Source organism: Rhinolophus sinicus, chromosome 7, assembly GCF_057876585.1.
Source record: "Rhinolophus sinicus isolate RSI-liver-muscle chromosome 7, RSI-T2T, whole genome shotgun sequence".
In the NCBI taxonomy this organism is placed as follows: Eukaryota; Metazoa; Chordata; class Mammalia; order Chiroptera; family Rhinolophidae; genus Rhinolophus; species Rhinolophus sinicus.
This window is the reverse complement of record NC_142507.1, coordinates 10,600,546-10,617,896: the sequence shown is the minus strand read 5'-3', so window position 1 is coordinate 10,617,896 and position 17,351 is coordinate 10,600,546. Positions and strand designations below refer to the sequence as shown.

General features: G+C 41.9%; 1 protein-coding gene across 1 annotated transcript in view; it reads right to left on the bottom strand.

Moving 5' to 3' along the window:
- Positions 1-14,390: 14,390 nt before the first annotated feature.
- Positions 14,391-17,351, bottom strand: part of TRAM1 (translocation associated membrane protein 1) — a 28,129-nt gene continuing 25,168 nt past the window's right edge. The window contains exon 11 of the mRNA XM_019726113.3: positions 14,391-15,962. Within this exon, the coding sequence (XP_019581672.3) occupies positions 15,889-15,962 (74 nt within the window). The 3' untranslated portion in view covers positions 14,391-15,888. The remainder of the gene's footprint in view (positions 15,963-17,351) is intronic.

Genomic DNA, 17,351 nt, shown 5'->3' with positions numbered 1-17,351 from the left:
GAACAGCATATTTAAATGCACGGAGACACGAAACACCAAAAACGTGTTAATCATTTCTTTGCCCCAAATGCTTTTGTGATAGGTCAGCACAGTACAAAGAGTAGCTGATAATCTCTCCTGTGGGATAGACAAGTGAAGATAGTATTTAGGATAGCTTTAATTTGCCTCTCTTTGATAGTGACATTTTTAGATTCTTTGTATAGTTAAAATACACATTTGTATTTTTTTCCTGTGAACTATGTTTATTGTTGATTTTTCTTTAGGGTGTTGGGCATTTAAAAATTGATTTGTAAGGAAATGAAAACAGTAACTAGAAAAATACATCTGCACCCCCACGATCACTGCAGTATTAGTTACAAGTGTCCACTGATGGATGAATGTATAAAGAAAATGTAACACACACACACACACACACACACACACAGGAATATTATTCAGCCATAAAAAAGAAGGAAATTTTGCCATTCGCATTAGCATTATGCTAAGTGAAATGTCAGAGAAAGACAAATACCACACGATCTCATTGATATATGGAAACTAAAAAAAAAAAAATGAGCTCATGGATACAGAGAACAGATTGGTGGTTGCTAAGGAGTAGGTAGTGGGGGGGCGGGTAGGTAAAATGGGTGAAGATGATCAAAAGGTACAAACTTCTATAAAATAATTCTGGGAGTATACTGTAGAGCATGGTGACCACAGTTAATCTATTTTCAAGTTGCTAAGAGGGTAAATCGTAAAAGTTCTCATCAAAAGAAAAAAAACATGGGGCCAGCCTGGTGGCTCAGGTGGTTAGAGCTCCATGCTCCTAACTCCGAAGGCTGCCGGTTTGAATCCCACAGGGGACAGTGGGCTCTCAACCACAAGGTTGCCAGTTCAATTCCTTGAGTCCTGCAAGGGATGGTGGGCTCTGCCCTCTGCAACTAGCAATGGCAGCTGGACCTGGAGCCGAGCTGGGCCCTCCACAGCTAAGACTGAAAGGACAACAACTTGACTTGGAAAAAAGTCCTGGAAGTACACACTGTTCCCCAATAAAGTCCTGTTCCCCTTCCCCAATAAAATCTTAAAAACAAAAAGAAAAAAACAGAAAAAAACAGACCTTATAACTATGTATGGTAACAGATGTTAACTAGACTTATTGTGGTGATCATTTCACAATATATACACATATCAAATAATTATGCTGTACACCTGAAAATAATATAATATTATGGCAATTATATCTTAACATAAAATTGATTTGTAAGAGCTCTTAATTCATTATATGATCATTTATATTTTGACTAAAAAATTTTTTTTCCTTCTCAAGACCTTCCCCAACTGATTATTTTTAAAACTTAGATTCTCTTTTTACCTTTAAATCTTGGATCCAGCTGAAATTCGTTCCAGTCCAGAGGAGCATGGTAGGCTGTGACTCTATTTCCTAGCATGCCTTGTCCCTTTCCGTCCTCATGGCTGGGAGACAGGAGCCAGGCTCACTGGGCCAGAGAAGGGCTTCCCCAGGTGTGAGTCTAAACAAGCTGGAGGCACCGCCTGGGGTTCCAGCGGGTATGAAGGTGCCCATTCACGCTGTCAGGAAGCGGCCCAGAGCAGCACACACAGAACCAACCCTAAGCTTCCCGGTGCCGCTTCTTTCACCTCTTACCTCTGTGAAATGGGAAACACCTCATCCTGGGCTAGAAGGTTCTAGGAGCCACAATACAGGCAACAACACACCACAGGGGAGTGAGCTCAGAAAGACATGACAAGGGAAAGCACACGTACACACACACACACACACACACACAACCCCACAACAAAGGCTGCAAACAAAATGTGAAAACAACGAACATTAAGAAAACCAAGCAAACGAAACAGGAGTTAATGGACCTGCTAATAAGAAAGCACTGACAGTCTCCCCACCTGCATCTGTTCGGTCCTCCGGGGTAACTCTCACCAGGCCTTCAGCTGCATCCAGTCACTCCGTGGGCCTCCACTCACCAGGGTCACCCCCTCCTGCTCCTCATCTCCCTGTGGCATCACACGTCCCTATTCTGTCCACTTCTCCCATCCCCTCCAACCCCGGAAACCCTTTCACCCAGCGCCCCGGCGTTAGCAAAACCCCCACACACTCCACCTACCTCATTTCTGAATGTTCTCTGCAGCTTCCTGCTCTACAGACAACGTGGGTTTCCCCTGAGGTCACTGCTTCCCCTGTTGTCCTCTTCCCAACCCCCTAACCCTGGGACCACTGGGCCTGGGATTATCCTCCTTCCTCCTTTTGGATGTTTCAGCCCCTTCCCCTCCATCCTCCCTATATTGGCCCAGCTTTCCTCTCACATCATCAGCCTGTATCATCCACTATCTACGGCACCTTACGGGTGCGTCATCAGCGGACCCCAGGTTTACTCCCTTCACGTCTTGATAATTGTAGTTTCTGGTTCACTTTGAGTCTCTCCAACACCACTCCTGTCTTACCTCTCGGTGATTTTGACAACACGTTGATAATTGCTGCAATACCCAGATATCTCAGGGTCTTGAACTCCCCTGTCACCTCCTCTGCCTCAGTCACTCATCTCCGTGGTCATCCTGTGCACCTTGTCTCCGCCAATCACTGCAACCCCTTCGTGATCTGCAGCCCGGGCTCCGCCCTCTCTGAGTGAGGCCTCCTGCTCTTGCTAATTGACGTTTTCTGGTAACCCCACCTCCGCCCTTTCACCACCCGTCACTCCCCTCGTGTCCCTTCTCTTCCTACCCGATGAAATTCCACGGGCACACGTTGCAATCAGTCCCTTGCACGGACCCTCAATTTCCTTGTCCCTTTCTCGCTTGATACTGTAAATTTAATCACACATTATACTCGTATATGTTTTTGCGTCTGGCTTCTTTACTCAACAGTGTTTCTAAAGCTTCTCTTTGTTGTTGAGTGTAGCAGTAGTTTATTTCTTTTCGTTGCTGTGTAGCATCCGACAGTATTCATAGCATTTATTTCTCCATTATATTGTTGATGGACATTTGGGTTGTTTCTAGCTTTTCACGAAGGCTACTGTGGACGTTTTCACACCTCTCTTCTGTGAATGCATTTCTATTTGAGTGGAATTGTAGGGCGTGCATGTCTTCAGCTTTAATAGATAATGCTAAACTGTTCCACAGTGGTCGTAACCCATTTATCATCCCACCTGCAGTGTATGACAGGCACAGTGGCTGGAAGTCTCTTTTACACTGGTGTTGTCAGTCTTTTCATTTTAACCATTCTGGGGAGATTGTAATTGTATAACCCTGGGATTGTAATTTGTGTTTCTCTGATGATGAGGGAGGTAAAGCACATTATGTGTGTGTGTGTGTGTGTGTGTGTCTATTATATATAACATATATAAACATATATATATATACCATTTGGATAAAATTTTTTTGAAGTATCTTGCCCATTTTGCTACTGGGTTGTCTGTATTTTCATACTAATTCCTACAATTTCTTTTGTTCATGGATGTATCTTCCTAGTGTGTAGAATAGCTCATGATGCAAAGAAGATACCCAATCATTTTTTGTTGCATCAATGAATGAACTGAGTACGCACTCAAGGCCCACTTTCTTGAGGAATAAAGACAAAATACATGAGGCATCCGTGGCTTCCAGGGGCTAAATTCCCTCTCCATTGAATCTGACCACAACTTTCCTGTCCTCCTCCTCTCACAGGACGTAGCTCTCGCCCATCCAGCCCCAGGAGGACAATCTTCCCTCTCCATTAAGAGTCTTTCAAGGCATGGCAGCCATTTCTCCCACTCCTCCAAGCTCTTGCTGCCTTTCCTTGTCACCTCTGGTGCTTCTGGCTCAGCGGTGAGACTGAACTGCTCTCAGCTCATTTGCACAATAGTCTGGTTTATCAAAAGGACGTTTAGTCCCACAGGTCACTTTAGTTTACAAATACCCTGAGGATGAAACTCCTTTGTACAGAAGTCACTGGCGCTTAACCCTGAGCTCCATGTGAAAGACGAAGGCGCACATGACCTAGGAAGCAGAGGAAGCAGGGATATGCGCAGTCCTCACTAAATACTTTGTTTTGGTGTGGTAGCCAGTGAAAGAATGAACAAATGGCAACACACTTCGATAATCTGAACGAGAGCTCGTTAATTGGGCTCTGGATCAAAACTAGATTGTCACCAACCTCTGGACACAGAGGGCGCTGGAGGGAGTTCTGGCTTCCTCAGCTCTCTCTTTGGGTTTGGTTTCATGGAGGGTGTGGTCTTGAAGGGCACTGCCACTTCAAGGTCAAGTGGGGCTAGTTTGTCTGAGGGGATTATTGCATTCGTGTGTGTGTGTGTGTGTGTGTGTGTGTGTGTAGGAAGTTGGTTGCCAATATGTGTGGTTGGGGTCAGGGAGTGGCTCACAGCAGACTTTGAATTGGGTTCCAGGTTTACTCATTACCCCCTCTCCTCTGCGACCACCCCTACAAACCTAGTGAGTGGAGCCCCACAGTCTTCGAGGAGGAGCAAAATCTCCAAACACAGTTAGCCTCCATCTCCCCAAAAAGATTGCATCCATACTGACTATTGCCATTTAGAAATAAATACACAATGTGTTTTGGAATCTTGTTACCACCGCTCCCACTTTGGATCTTCTTTGAAATTCCCAACTGAGAATGTGGTGGATGCACATGTCCCTAAGATGTCAGGAAACGGTCGCGTTTTCCAAGGAAGACAGATGTCTGCTTCTGACTCGGCCAAAGTTGAAACGCAGGTGCAATCTAGACCCGCCGTGGTCTGCGTGGACTGCCTTTGTTCTCCGCTTCTTGCTCAAATGGTCAGATAGCTAGGCGTGTGGGACTGTTCTGGGGCGTGCATGGGAGAAGTTTACTGGACATCCTGTGCACGCTCACAGACACCTAGCCATGAGAAAAACATCACTGCACAAATAACGGGCCTCATGTTAGCAGGAATTAAATGATTTGTTCCCTTTCAGAGTTGGCTCTTAATTTTCCTTTCTAGTTCACTTTCTGTTTTGCCTTCTCTTTCTATTGCTTACTTGTAAAAAAATGTAATTCTTTTTCTGATATCCTAGAAAATACTCCTGTGTAGCTGATGTGATTTCCACCACAGGTAATGAAGTTCTGACTTCAGAATGAATTGTTGAACCGGAGTGGTGGGGGGAGGCGGAAGAAGGGAAAAATGAAAAAAAAGAGTCAAGTGTTGAAGCAAATCCTGCACACTAATGAAGCAATTATTCTGCAGCTTCTGTCAGTAGCAAATATATCAAAATTATGCTACAAAACGTATTCTCAGAAAATCAAACAAAAGAAATAGAAAGGAAGAGGCAAAGTTCTTTTTTTCTTTTCCTTTCTCCCCCCCTGTTGCCTAATTTTCAGCTTTCATAAGGTCATGTGAAAAAAAGCAAGATTCTGGAGACTTGGGTCTCTGTTTCTTGGGTCATATTTTTTGTGGCTCCCTTCTCCCTCTTTACCTTCTCTATTATGGCCTGCGCTCACTTATTATATGAACAATAATGCCACCAAATGGCACTACAGTGGCATCCATCACCACGTATGTCTTTTCTGCAACAGGTTGTAACGAGATTCTAAAACCCAACTTGAAATTCTCAAAGGGTTTAGTTCATGTCAATGCCCTCTTACTTGGGGAGGTTGAGCCTTACTCTGTTTGAAGGGTTTGGGGTCTTTCCCAAAGAAATGATTGGCTCCAACTGTGCGATTTCAAGGTAGTCAGCGAGGCAATGGGGTAACGAGTGAAAATGGAACCTCCAATTCAATACATAATGTGGGTCACTCCACAGTTCCAGCCAGACAAATCCCCTTCTTTTCTCTATGAGATTTTGTCTAAGCAAAGGTGGGGGTGGGGTGGGTAGATGTAGGAAAGAAGGAGACAAAGGGATGATGAGGGAGGAATGGAGTGAAATTTCTATTTCCTGCTGCCAGTTCTCCACAAAATGGAGCTCGTGTCTACCATGGTGGCGTGACCTTGGCTCCCACAGCCTGGGCTCTCTCTTGCTGGCTCTCTCCCCCTCGGTCTTGCCACCCTCCCTCCCTGCAGCCTCCCTCATAGCTGGGCTCACTGGATGTTGAGGCTGAGTTTCACTACTCCAGGAAAGAGCACATTCAGCTTCCATTTGAGCCTTTTTCTGCACAATTGTCAGAAAATTGAAGAAGCGATACGAAATGAGAATGTAAAAGAGCAAGTGATTTGGGTCTCATTCTCTCAATTCCCCTTCAAGAAATTTCACCAGTTGAGGCTTCCTCAAATGGGTGAGTAGATGGATTTGCCCAAGTGCATTAGAGGTTGACGTGTATTTATTTGCCAAGCTTTGTGGGGTGGGCACAATCCCTGAACACATGGGATCCGAATTCACTAAGTTTGCTGTTATTTTTTCCGATGTTCTTTCATTTCCAACGTTTTAAATCAAATTCATGGAGCTTTGAATAAAACAGTACAACAGCAAGAAAAATAAAAGCACTTTGAAAGTGGAAAAAAAAAAGGAAATTGCTGTTTGATTTACATCATTTTATTAATGGGTTAGTCAACATTTACTTAGAACCCACTGGGTACAGAATGTAATAGAGATGTGGGAAAATTGCAAAAGAAATGGGAAGATATTTTTTTCTGCTTGCAAAAATCCAGCTCACTTAGCCTAATGGAGGACACCAACTAAAGACACATGAGCACAGCTAAGAGTACAAATAATGGGAACCAGGCGATGCCCACTAAGGACAGGCAAGTTTCAGTCGGGCATGAGTGCCTCTGAAGGGCTGGCTGGGCGAGTGTGTCCTCAGAAGCTGCCCACTTAAGGCTGTTATGGCCTCTGCCTGTCAGTCCAACAGCAGACCTCACCTATCTTAGTTGCTACGGGAGTAACCTTGTAAGGTAAATGTGGAGACTTTGAAGGGCTGATTTCCTACCCCAAACACCTGATTTTATCTCAGTAACAATACCATCGTGGCCACATGCCGACTTATACCAGGGGCTTTGTGGTTCTATCAGCTCAGGACTCTTCTATCTGCTTCCAGTTAGCGGAAGTGGACGTGACACTTGCTCTGAAGGCACGCATCACTGCTAACACTCAACCCCTCGGTGCCCCCATTTGGCCGGCTGATGTTTTGTGGATTTCATGTGACATGTAGCATCCGCTCTGGATAAAACCTGACTTTTGAGGGGCGTGAACTCCACTTTCCAAAGCCTCCTTATCTGTGCTTCCTGCTGGCAGAAATCTGGAAAGCTGCCAAGAATCTGGCCAAGAACTCTGGTTTGAATCTGAAAGTCTACAGGGTGGCTCCAAGCTCCCTTCTGACTTGTCACTAGTGTTTCTGGGTCGTTTTTGGGGACTGTTGGGTTTCACTGTCTGTGCTTTTGAGTGGAGTGTCTTTGAGGCCCCCTTAGTAGCTCAGAACAGTGCGTCTCAGAACACTTGTGGGGAAGGATCAATTTTGTCTTTAATATTTTTAAAAATAATAAGATAAAACTACTAGAAAAAATCAATTGAAAAACCCTCCAATGACATACAAAACACAAACTCAATTTTTTTGTTTTTTCGATTCAACCAACATAAAACTATTCTGTCAAATTGCCATAAAAGTTCTATATGCTTACTCTGTTTCGGTACTTAATCTCATTGCAGGCTTGGTTACAAACAGTTTGCAGAATGAAACAGGAAGTGGTCCCTGGACCGTGGTGTGAGTAGCACTGGCTTAAAAGATGATGGGCTGTGAATTATTTTCAAAGTAGGAGACTCTCAACTAATAGAGAGTCAGAGAGAAGGCCCTCTTTAACTGAGCCCATGGAGTGTTTTGTTTTGACCTAAGTCAGAGCTGGAAAATTTGAAATCAACAATGTTTCTCCCTAAAGGCCAGGTGCTGTCTCTCTCCGCCTCCCAGCTGGGAGGCGGGCTGCTTCTGCCCCCTCACACAGGACTGTTGGGTGCCTTCTTTGTCTTATCTCACTAACCTGCAAGGTCCCATTCAATACTGCTGAATAAACGCAGGGAGGAGGAATGAAATAATAAAAGGATACTAAATACGTGAGCTAGAAAATAAGCAGGCATTTTACCCATCAGATTTAGAAATGTTGCTGAGAGCGTCCCAGGAAATTTCACTTTCACCAGCATCTTCACAGAAGAAAGACTTGCTGAGAAAACCAAAAGGAAAAAAAACCAAAGACGAATGTACTTCTGCAGTACACCTCGCCTGGTATACAGCTGCGAGCCACACTTCTCCATGGAAAATGTGGCGTGAGGAAGATTATGGACATATGCGTCCTTTGGCGCCAAGGAAAGAAAGCTGGACCTGAATCCCAAGGCCTGGCACAGATGTCCTGGAGACGCTGTCCTGTATTGTCTCCCCTCCCCATGGCACCTTTGTGCTGGGTGGGCTGTTCTAACAATGCCTCCCTCACTCTTTCCTGAGCTTCCTGAGCTTCTCAGCTTATGGGTAATTTTCTCACGGAGGCCTTGCCTCCTCTCCCCTCCGTGCTTCTCTCTCATACGCACCCAGCGTGCCCCCTTGAGAGCACTAAAATTTGTCACGATATTTTTGTGTATGGTTCTCACACGTTGAGCTCAATGAGGATGGCATCCAGCCTGTGTTGTCCGTCCCTGTATATTCCAGGCCTTGACATCAGCTTTGGAACGAGAACGTTAGTGACAGCCCAGCCACGACAACCATACTGCTTGTAACTGTGGTTTGATTTTTTTTTTCCTCCCCCAATTTTTGCTTGTAACCTTTTTATTCAGTGAATTGGGTTTGATAAAGTGAAGTCATAAAGCGACTTCATTTTGTTCCATTGTCCCTTGAAACAGACTCTGTGGGCTACTTTTTTTCCTGCCTGTGGATATGATCTTAGGCAGGTCCTATAGCTCGTAAAGTCAGTCAAAGGTCATACAAACTCACCTGCAGTCACAGGAACTAACATTAGTGGTTAAAGTCACGGCCAGGGGCATGATGAAAGCGGCAGATGTTTGCCCACGTTCGGCTCCTTGGGTCAGAGTGGGGCTGCCGTCCTCGGAGCAGGACAAGCCCACGGGAAGGCCCTGCCCAGCTCCTAGTGAGGGGAGGGCCGGGGACAGTGTGCCAGCACCCCTGCCACCTCATGCCGACTTTTCCAATGGGGAATCTTCTGCAGGCTGGGTTTGGGTGGTGGTCAGTGCCTGCAAACCTGAGCTCACTGCCTCTTCCCAGTGCTGTGAAGGGCCCAGCACCTGCTGTCCACGTGTAAATCAAGGCCACACAAGGATCCCATCCGATCCTTCCAGGCCTTAGAGCCCTAAAGGAAAACGAGGCAGAGGGACCCCCTGGTGACACCCCTGGCTCTCCTTACCGAGAACACCAAAGCCTTCCTCGGAGACAAGTCTGACCAACTCTCTTCAGTCTTTATTTTTTCTTCTTTGCCACTTCTGGCACTGCTGACCACTTCCTCCTTGGAGCCCTTTTGCTTGCTTTCCATGACCTCTTTCCGTTTCCTCTCAGGCACTCTCAAAGATTTGTCTTTCATCGACTGCTCCTGACATATCTGTGTCCCCGAGTTATGGGCTCAATCTCTTTCAAGCCATCGTGGATTCCTTCTTTCACTGCTCGATTGATTGAGTCACTCATTCGTCCATCATCGGGCACTGTGCATGAAGCAACACTCAGCCTCAAGGTCACCTCCTCAGGGAAGCCTTCTCAGCTCCCAGAATCCAGCTCAAGTTCAGCCTAACAGCTGAGATACCTTGTATCTGAGGTACTCGGTACTAATCCTGCTGTAGAACTTTCCCAGTTGTTCTAATTATGGTCTGGGATGTCTGCCTCTCCCACTACGTAGACTGAATCCCAGGAGACAAAGACTGTTCTAGTAATTTTTGTATCCCCATAATATCCAGGAAGAGTCTATTATGTTTATTGAATAAATTAACACAACGTGCAAGCTATTTTACTGTGCACTGTTAGTATTCTACAATTAACGATAAGCTAATCTTTGCAAAACTCCTTGGCACCGAATCAAATGATCCTCTTCTAAGGTGCGCTTGGGTGGATGGGAGGTGTGTGGTGGGACAGAATGAGGACCAGGGGCTCCGTCAGCAAACTTATGTTCAAAGCCTGGCTTTGCCACTTCATCCCTCTAAGATGGAGTGTTTGTAAAACAGGGCGAAGAATGGTTCCAACCTGTACACACTGTTCTTCTGGAGAAAAAGTTAGGGAGGAAAGCACTTAAAATAATAATTGGGACTTTGTAAACCTTCAACAAATGCTAGCAAGTTTTACTGAATTTCATACAATCTAAGAATTCACCAGCTTTTTTTGTTTTTGTTTTTTAAGAAACCCATATTTTGTGTACACTAAGAAAAATGCGGCCAATTATGAAATGTCATTGACTGAAAGACCCAGTTCTATTTCAGAGATGCGAACGTATGGGGGGAGGTCGCACAGTTTAGAATCAATACAGTACAATATTATAGTGTCTTACAGAAAAAGAAACGATTGTGGAGGATAAAGAATGGGCTACGGGAGGGTATATGGGGCACTGAGGTAGGAGAGGTTGGTCCTTTACTATATACCAGGATGTAAAAATGCAAATACCCATCTCTTCCATTTCAGATGCAAGATGTCAGACATAGGTACCCAGCTGCATGCAGGGGGGAAAAAAAAGACACAGTTGATGGAATTAATGTAAACGATCAAGAACGGACATTGGCAGAGCTAAAGGAGAGCCAGGGCAGGGTAGCAGCCCATTAAACCTAAGCTTCTCTTAAATGAGAATCACTAGGTATCAAATATCCTACATAACTGATAACTTCAGTTTTTCAGGCACTTTAGAAAATATCACGAAGAAACGAGTTTCTAATACTTTTTTTTTTCAATTAAAGTTTATTGGGGTGACAACAGCTAGTCAAGTGACATAGGTTTCAGGTGTACAATTCTGTAATACACCATCTGTAAATCCCATTGTGTGTTCATCACCCAGAGTCAGTTGTTTCTAATACTTTTAAAATGAAACTTTCAGATAAATGAACGAAGTTCTGGACCTACTTTCTACTGGGGACCTCCTGTTGGCCATTCTGTGACATCAAATCATAGTAATGTGCAGGATTTCTATTTGGATTTTTGGACCTCAGTGTGTGAAATGTAAGCGTATCATATTTCCCTGAAAATAAGCCCTAACATGACTTTTCAAGAGGACATCCCCTGAACATAAGCCCTAATGCATCTTTTGGAGCAAAACTTAATATAAGACCTGGTCTTATTTTCAGGGAAACACGGTACTATGTTAGATGGAAATTCAGATCCCACATATTGAAATAATCAATGCAAAAAACAAAACAAAAAACAAAAAACTGAAAACCAAACAAAAAAACCCCCACGTCCGAAAGTATTTCCTTTGGTAGAGAATTTGTGACATTAGGTCAAAAAAAACAACAACAAATGTCGAGGGCAGCTGGGTTAAAGAGTACAGCGAGTACAGCTGCTCTTACCTCTGGAGACTAGAGTGCTGATGTGGATGGAGCATGAGCGGAAAATTAGGGTGGTGATTACAGCAGCCCCTAACAGGCACTTACTCCACATCAATATATAATGGGGCATGATTGGCACTGCTTTCCGAACAAGAGATGCCAGGCTGTAATTAGAAGGTTGGTGCTCATCAAAATACAGCAAAACAAGGAGACCAGTGATTACTTAAACCTGAAGATACATTCCGCAAGATGGCTTTGCTTTTTAAATTCTTTACTCTGTCTTAGTGTTCAGTTACACAGAAAACAAAAAAAAAGACAACAACAACCACAAAAAAATCAAAAAGCACAGGCTATGCAAAACTAAGATGCTGTCTAATAGAATAAATGAAATGCGCCTTTGCTGTCTGTATAATGACCATACCTTATGATTTCAGTGGAAATCACTGCAGAGTATTTCTCTTATTTCAGGAACAGATTTGTTTTTGCTCAGTGGTTATCCCCCCATTTCATTTGTCTGTATGATTGTTTCTGTGCTGAGACAGAGTTGACACACCATACCCTAAAATGAACAGAGAAACGACTTCTAGGTTTGAACTGGGACTTTTTATTTGTTGGAATAGCTGTGCAGTTAGGAAAGTTCTCTCTGAAGAAAAAGTTGAACCAAACTTTACGCATTTTTTTCTGAACTTTTTCAGGGCTTCCTATGTATATTAAGATTTAAGTAAATCACCAATCTTCTAACATATTCCTGGTCATTTTCTAGGCCTTAATCCTACAGCATTGAATTCGCTTTTTAAAAACCACACTTGGATTTTTCATTTTTCATATACTTAGTAGTATATATACAAGTCTAGACATTTTCCTCTTCTGACCTATGTTACAAATAAACCCGTGTCTTAGTTTTGAGAATGACAGTAGCTGCTCTTGCCTCTGGAGACTAGAGAAATAGAAAGGACCACTTTGATTGGTCAAGGAGATCACGAATAACCTAAACGAGTTTGGTAAAATTGCATTTTTGAAAAATTAATCTCTAATTGTTCTCATAAGGAACTTTATTATTATTTCTCATGTTTGATGGGGGGAAAAGGATTTGTCCAGAAGTCAATCAGCAAATAGATTTGTCTTAGTCTTTCTAGATTTCCGTTTGTTTCATGCATTATCCACACTTAGGTGTATATTGCACACACAGTCACATCCAGGCTTTCCAGTTCATTTGCAGAATTGTAATTTCTAGGACATTTTATGAGATCAGGTCAAATTTCTTGATAAACATTATCTTGAATACACCCTTTTCCTGTACCAGGTAAATATTCTCATTTATCTGATGGAGTTTGATTCTTTCCGTTAGAAGGTAACTCTAAGCAGCTAAAAATTCTCTGGGAGTGTACACACTGTCTAAATGAAACTGGTTTCCTAAGTTGTAGGTATCTGATTTTTAAACTATTGTCTTTTAGAAACCATACTTACCATTTGCTTTCTTTTTTTTTTTTTTTTTTAAAGACTTTATTGGGTAAGGGGAACAGGACTTTATTGGGGAACAGTGTATACTTCCAGGACTTTTTTTTCCAAGTCAGGTTGTTGTCCCTTCAATCTTATTGTGGAGGATGCAGCTCAGCTCCAGGTCCAGTTGCCATTTCTAGTTGCAGGGGGCACAGCCCACCATCCCTTGCAGGAGTCGAACCGACAACCTTGTGGTTGAGAGGATGCGCTCCAACCAACTGAGCCATCTGGGAGCTCAGTGGCAGCTCAGCTCAAGGTGCTGTGTTCAACCTTAGTTGCAGGGGGCGGAGCCCACCATCCCTTGCGGGACTCGAGGAGTTGAACCTGCAACCTTGTGGTTGAGAGCCCACTGGCCCATGTGGGAATCGAACTGGCAGCCTTCAGAGTTAGGAGCACGGAGCTCCAACTGCCTGAGCCACCGGGCCAGCCCCGCCCCACGCTTACTTTTGAAGTCACTGTTTTTAAAATGCAAACAGGTGATCAGTACCATTGTTGCTTCTTTAAAAAAATTTCTATTGTTCACATAGACAAGCCGCAAAACTAGTTTGTAGTGGAAACATCTGGCAATACCCTGGACGTAGAGGGGGTCTTCAGCTACCGCTAACATCTGTGCAACAAAAAGTTTCTCTCCCCTTTCCTTATCTGCGCAAGCTTCGCCCCAGGATTCGTTCTGAATTTAGGGACGGTGGAGGATTACTTGATTTTAGAAGAATGTAGTTAATCCTTTTTTCCAGAATAGTCCACCTGGACCACTCACAACCATATTCTAAAATGCGGGAGAGAAGGCGTTTTACAGAGGAAAGACTAAACTCCAGAATGGCACAGCAAGGAGTTCAAGGTCACCCAGTGAGTCTAAGACCTTTCCGGGTTCAGGGTCGTCCTGTGATGCTTCCCGTCGGGCTGTCATGTGTGACCTGAGGCCAGGTGACAGTGACAGCCTCCGCAGGGTCTGAAGGCCAGGAAAGAGATTTTGCTCCGAGCATTTGGAAGGAGCAGGTCTAGGGCTTATACTTGACAACTATAAATGTGTATTTTCACGTCTTGTCAAGTTTTAATCCCACATCAAGGGCTTTTTTGTTCTTTCCCCTAAACCCACAGCGTATGCTGTAGAACAGAAGCCCGATAAATAACTCCATGGAAAGAAGGTTCCATAACTAACCGAGTCGGGAAACACTGCATCTTCTATCCCCACCGTGTCAACATTCTTGGTGCATCAGGAAGCACATCTGCATGTAAAGGACTGAACAGGCCTGTGGCAAAGAAACACCTTTAAGTTGGTTAACCCAGAAGTCCCTGAATTTAGTTGGTTATGAACCATTTTTCCCCACAGTAGCCCTAGTGATTGTGTTTTGTAGGCACACTTTTTTAGGGAAGCCTCTTCTAAATGTCTGTTAAGAGTGTGCTCTGTACACATGGTACATTTTATGAGATCATATTCTAAAATAGCATAAAGCTTGCTAACAATGAAGAAACGTCCAGGATACAGCTGGTGAAAGTAAAAATTTTTTATTTTGATTGATTTCTCAATGAATGGTTTGATATAATGCCAGTTTTTAATGGCAAAAATTTGGTTCCACTGAAACTCCATGATGCTACAGAGAGCTACTATTTTTTCCAGGAAGTAGGTAAACAGCTGGAAACAGAAAGCACAACTTCCTAGCAGCATGGCAACTCATTACACTGCAGACCTAGCAGGTCTGCACCTTTTACACTAAAAATGGCACAAACATTAGCTGGTGACCAGAGTGAGAAATGGGGAACAAGAGGTAAACACTGAAAGGAACAATATTATGTATTGTAAAGACAACAAAAAACCCAATATAGCTAACAAGGATTTTAAAGGATAATTATAGAAAAGAGAACCAAATATTTTACTCAAAAGTTTTTTAGAGCCTTTCTGTAGAGATACAAATATATATATATTTTTATCCAAAAATATGTTTTATACAGATAAATGCTTCTCAATTAAAGATGGGACCAAAGCTACAGTTATAACATAAAGCACTGTTTTTTAAGACTGTTTATCCACCTGAATTTTCAATTTCTTTAAGATTAGTGCATTAAATGTTTTCCAAATATAATTACCCGACATTCTTTTTATAGATATAAATCAAGTAGGCATTATTATTTGTAGGTTAAACAATATTTTACTAAGATGCTGTGCATATTGAATATATGACACGCCCCATTGAGTCATTATTAATAAACATATCAAAAAGGGCTGTATCAGATTTTCTTCTTTATAGTAAATATTTAATTTTCAGATCTCCAGTTTACAAGTATTGAAAATGCACAAGAAAGATTTTACTTTACAAGTACTTTTATGTTAATAGAAGATATTTTGATACAATATATGGTAATAAATCTCCACACATTGTAACCAATAGTAGGTGTTTTTTCCTTAAAAAAATGGGGATGTAACACTAATAACCACTACCTATAATATAAAGCACACAATTATTTTGGCGAATTTACAAATCTTTTGTTTTCCCTGGTGTAAAGGCTACAAAAATTCCTAAAAATTAGAGAACACTGAAAACATATTAAAGTTTGACATCTAACTTTATCCTATTTTCATTTTACCCTGAAAGATAACTTAAAAAATATGACCTTGCTGGAATAGGCCATCTTGCTAATATAAAAAATTGGTGAGAGCAAGAAATTGTATCATTGATATGTAGAATATTTGTAAATAGTTATCCAAATCACTAGAAAAATGTTCAAAGATAAAAACAAAATAAAATATGGTGGTGGTCCCTAAGCTATTTTGAAGGCAAGTAGCTTAGTCTAGGCTAAAATATTTTTCTCACTCATAGTAATTATCCTCCCCCCTCAATTGACCTTTAAAAAAATGCATCAAACAGTACAATAGCGAGAATCAAAGAACACAGACTGTATTTTCAAGAACAGAAAAAAATCTCTAGTGCTGAAAGATATAGTAAAAAGCAGATTTCTTTGGGGACATTTAAACAATTAGATTAGAATTCATTATGAAGATTTCTCTTTTCTATTACGGGGAGAGTCTGCTCCATTTGAAGTTACTGTTCCATTTACACCATTTTCTGAAAAGAGGAAAGACTCAGTGTTACTCTCTTATGAATTAATGCAAATATCATGTTTATACTTAAAGATACCTTCTGAAAAGAAAACTTAAAACCCAATATATACTCTAACAACCCTTAGGCGAAACTTATTCACCTATGCTTAATCTTCACTAGTAGTATTTTAACCAACCTGATAACATGTTAAACACAATGATATGAAAGTAGCAAATTAAAAGAAAAGTAACTATAGTACATCAGTTAGATCTCAATAAAAAAAAACAAAAAGTTACTATTGAACGCAGGAAAAAAGTGACAGAAGATAAAAAAACTAAAAAACAATTACAAGAATTTTAAAATAATAGTCTTTAGAGCAGTGCTTTTGGTATAAATAAAGAACCTTTTGCATTTGACAGCAGACAAATGAAGTTCTTAGGAGTATGTTTATAACATATTAAAAAGTCGGTATTTAGGATGGTAGCACTTATGTTTTAAGAGTGTATCACGGCCTTCATCTTTCTCAATCTATGATGGAATAATTGATGTCAGACTAACCCGCCCTCCAAAAATACCCATAAAAGTTGAATACAACTATGGCTGTTTAAAGGCACTAGGAAAAAACCAAGGCAGCTATGTGTTTTTCTCCCTCAAGGCACTTGCCAACCACTAAATGTGCACACACCAAGCAAGACTCAAGAGTAATCAAGCAGGAAGCAACTCCTGGGAAAGTACAAGGCTACACAGAGAATTGGGAACTCTCACAATGACAGGGAGACAGAAACCTGAATTCAGGGCCCATTGGGGAAGAAAGCCCTTATAAACAGTTGATGTCCTAGGAATGAGGGGGAACTGGAAATAGATCATCTTCGATGATCCAGAAGGATCTATCCATACTCAATCCAGGGCTTCTACAAACTCATCCCAAGCCTCTACACATCTTTACACAAAACGTCTGTTATGCAATGAAAAATTACCAGGCATGCCAGAAAACAAGGCCTAATGACTGAAAACTAAGAAAAGAAAATGTCAGAAATAGATCCTCAGGTGATCCAGGCAGGGAACTGGCAGACAGTAAAAGAACAATGATTAATAAAAATAAATGTGAAGATGAAGAATTTCACCAGAGAACTGAAATCTTTAATCCTAGAACTAGAAAACACACATATTAAAGTTTAATAGCAGATCAGGCAAACAGAAGAGATTAGTGAACTCAAAAAAATACTCAGACTGAAACTTAGAGAAAAAAGGATAGAAAGTATGAAAAGATATAAGGGACATGGTAAAAGTGTTAATTTAACATAGGTATTGGAGTCCCAGAAGGATAGGAAAAGCAATGTGGCAGAAGCCACAAACAATATTTGAAGAAGAAATGGTCAAGAATTTTCCAAATAGAAAAGAAACCATGAAACC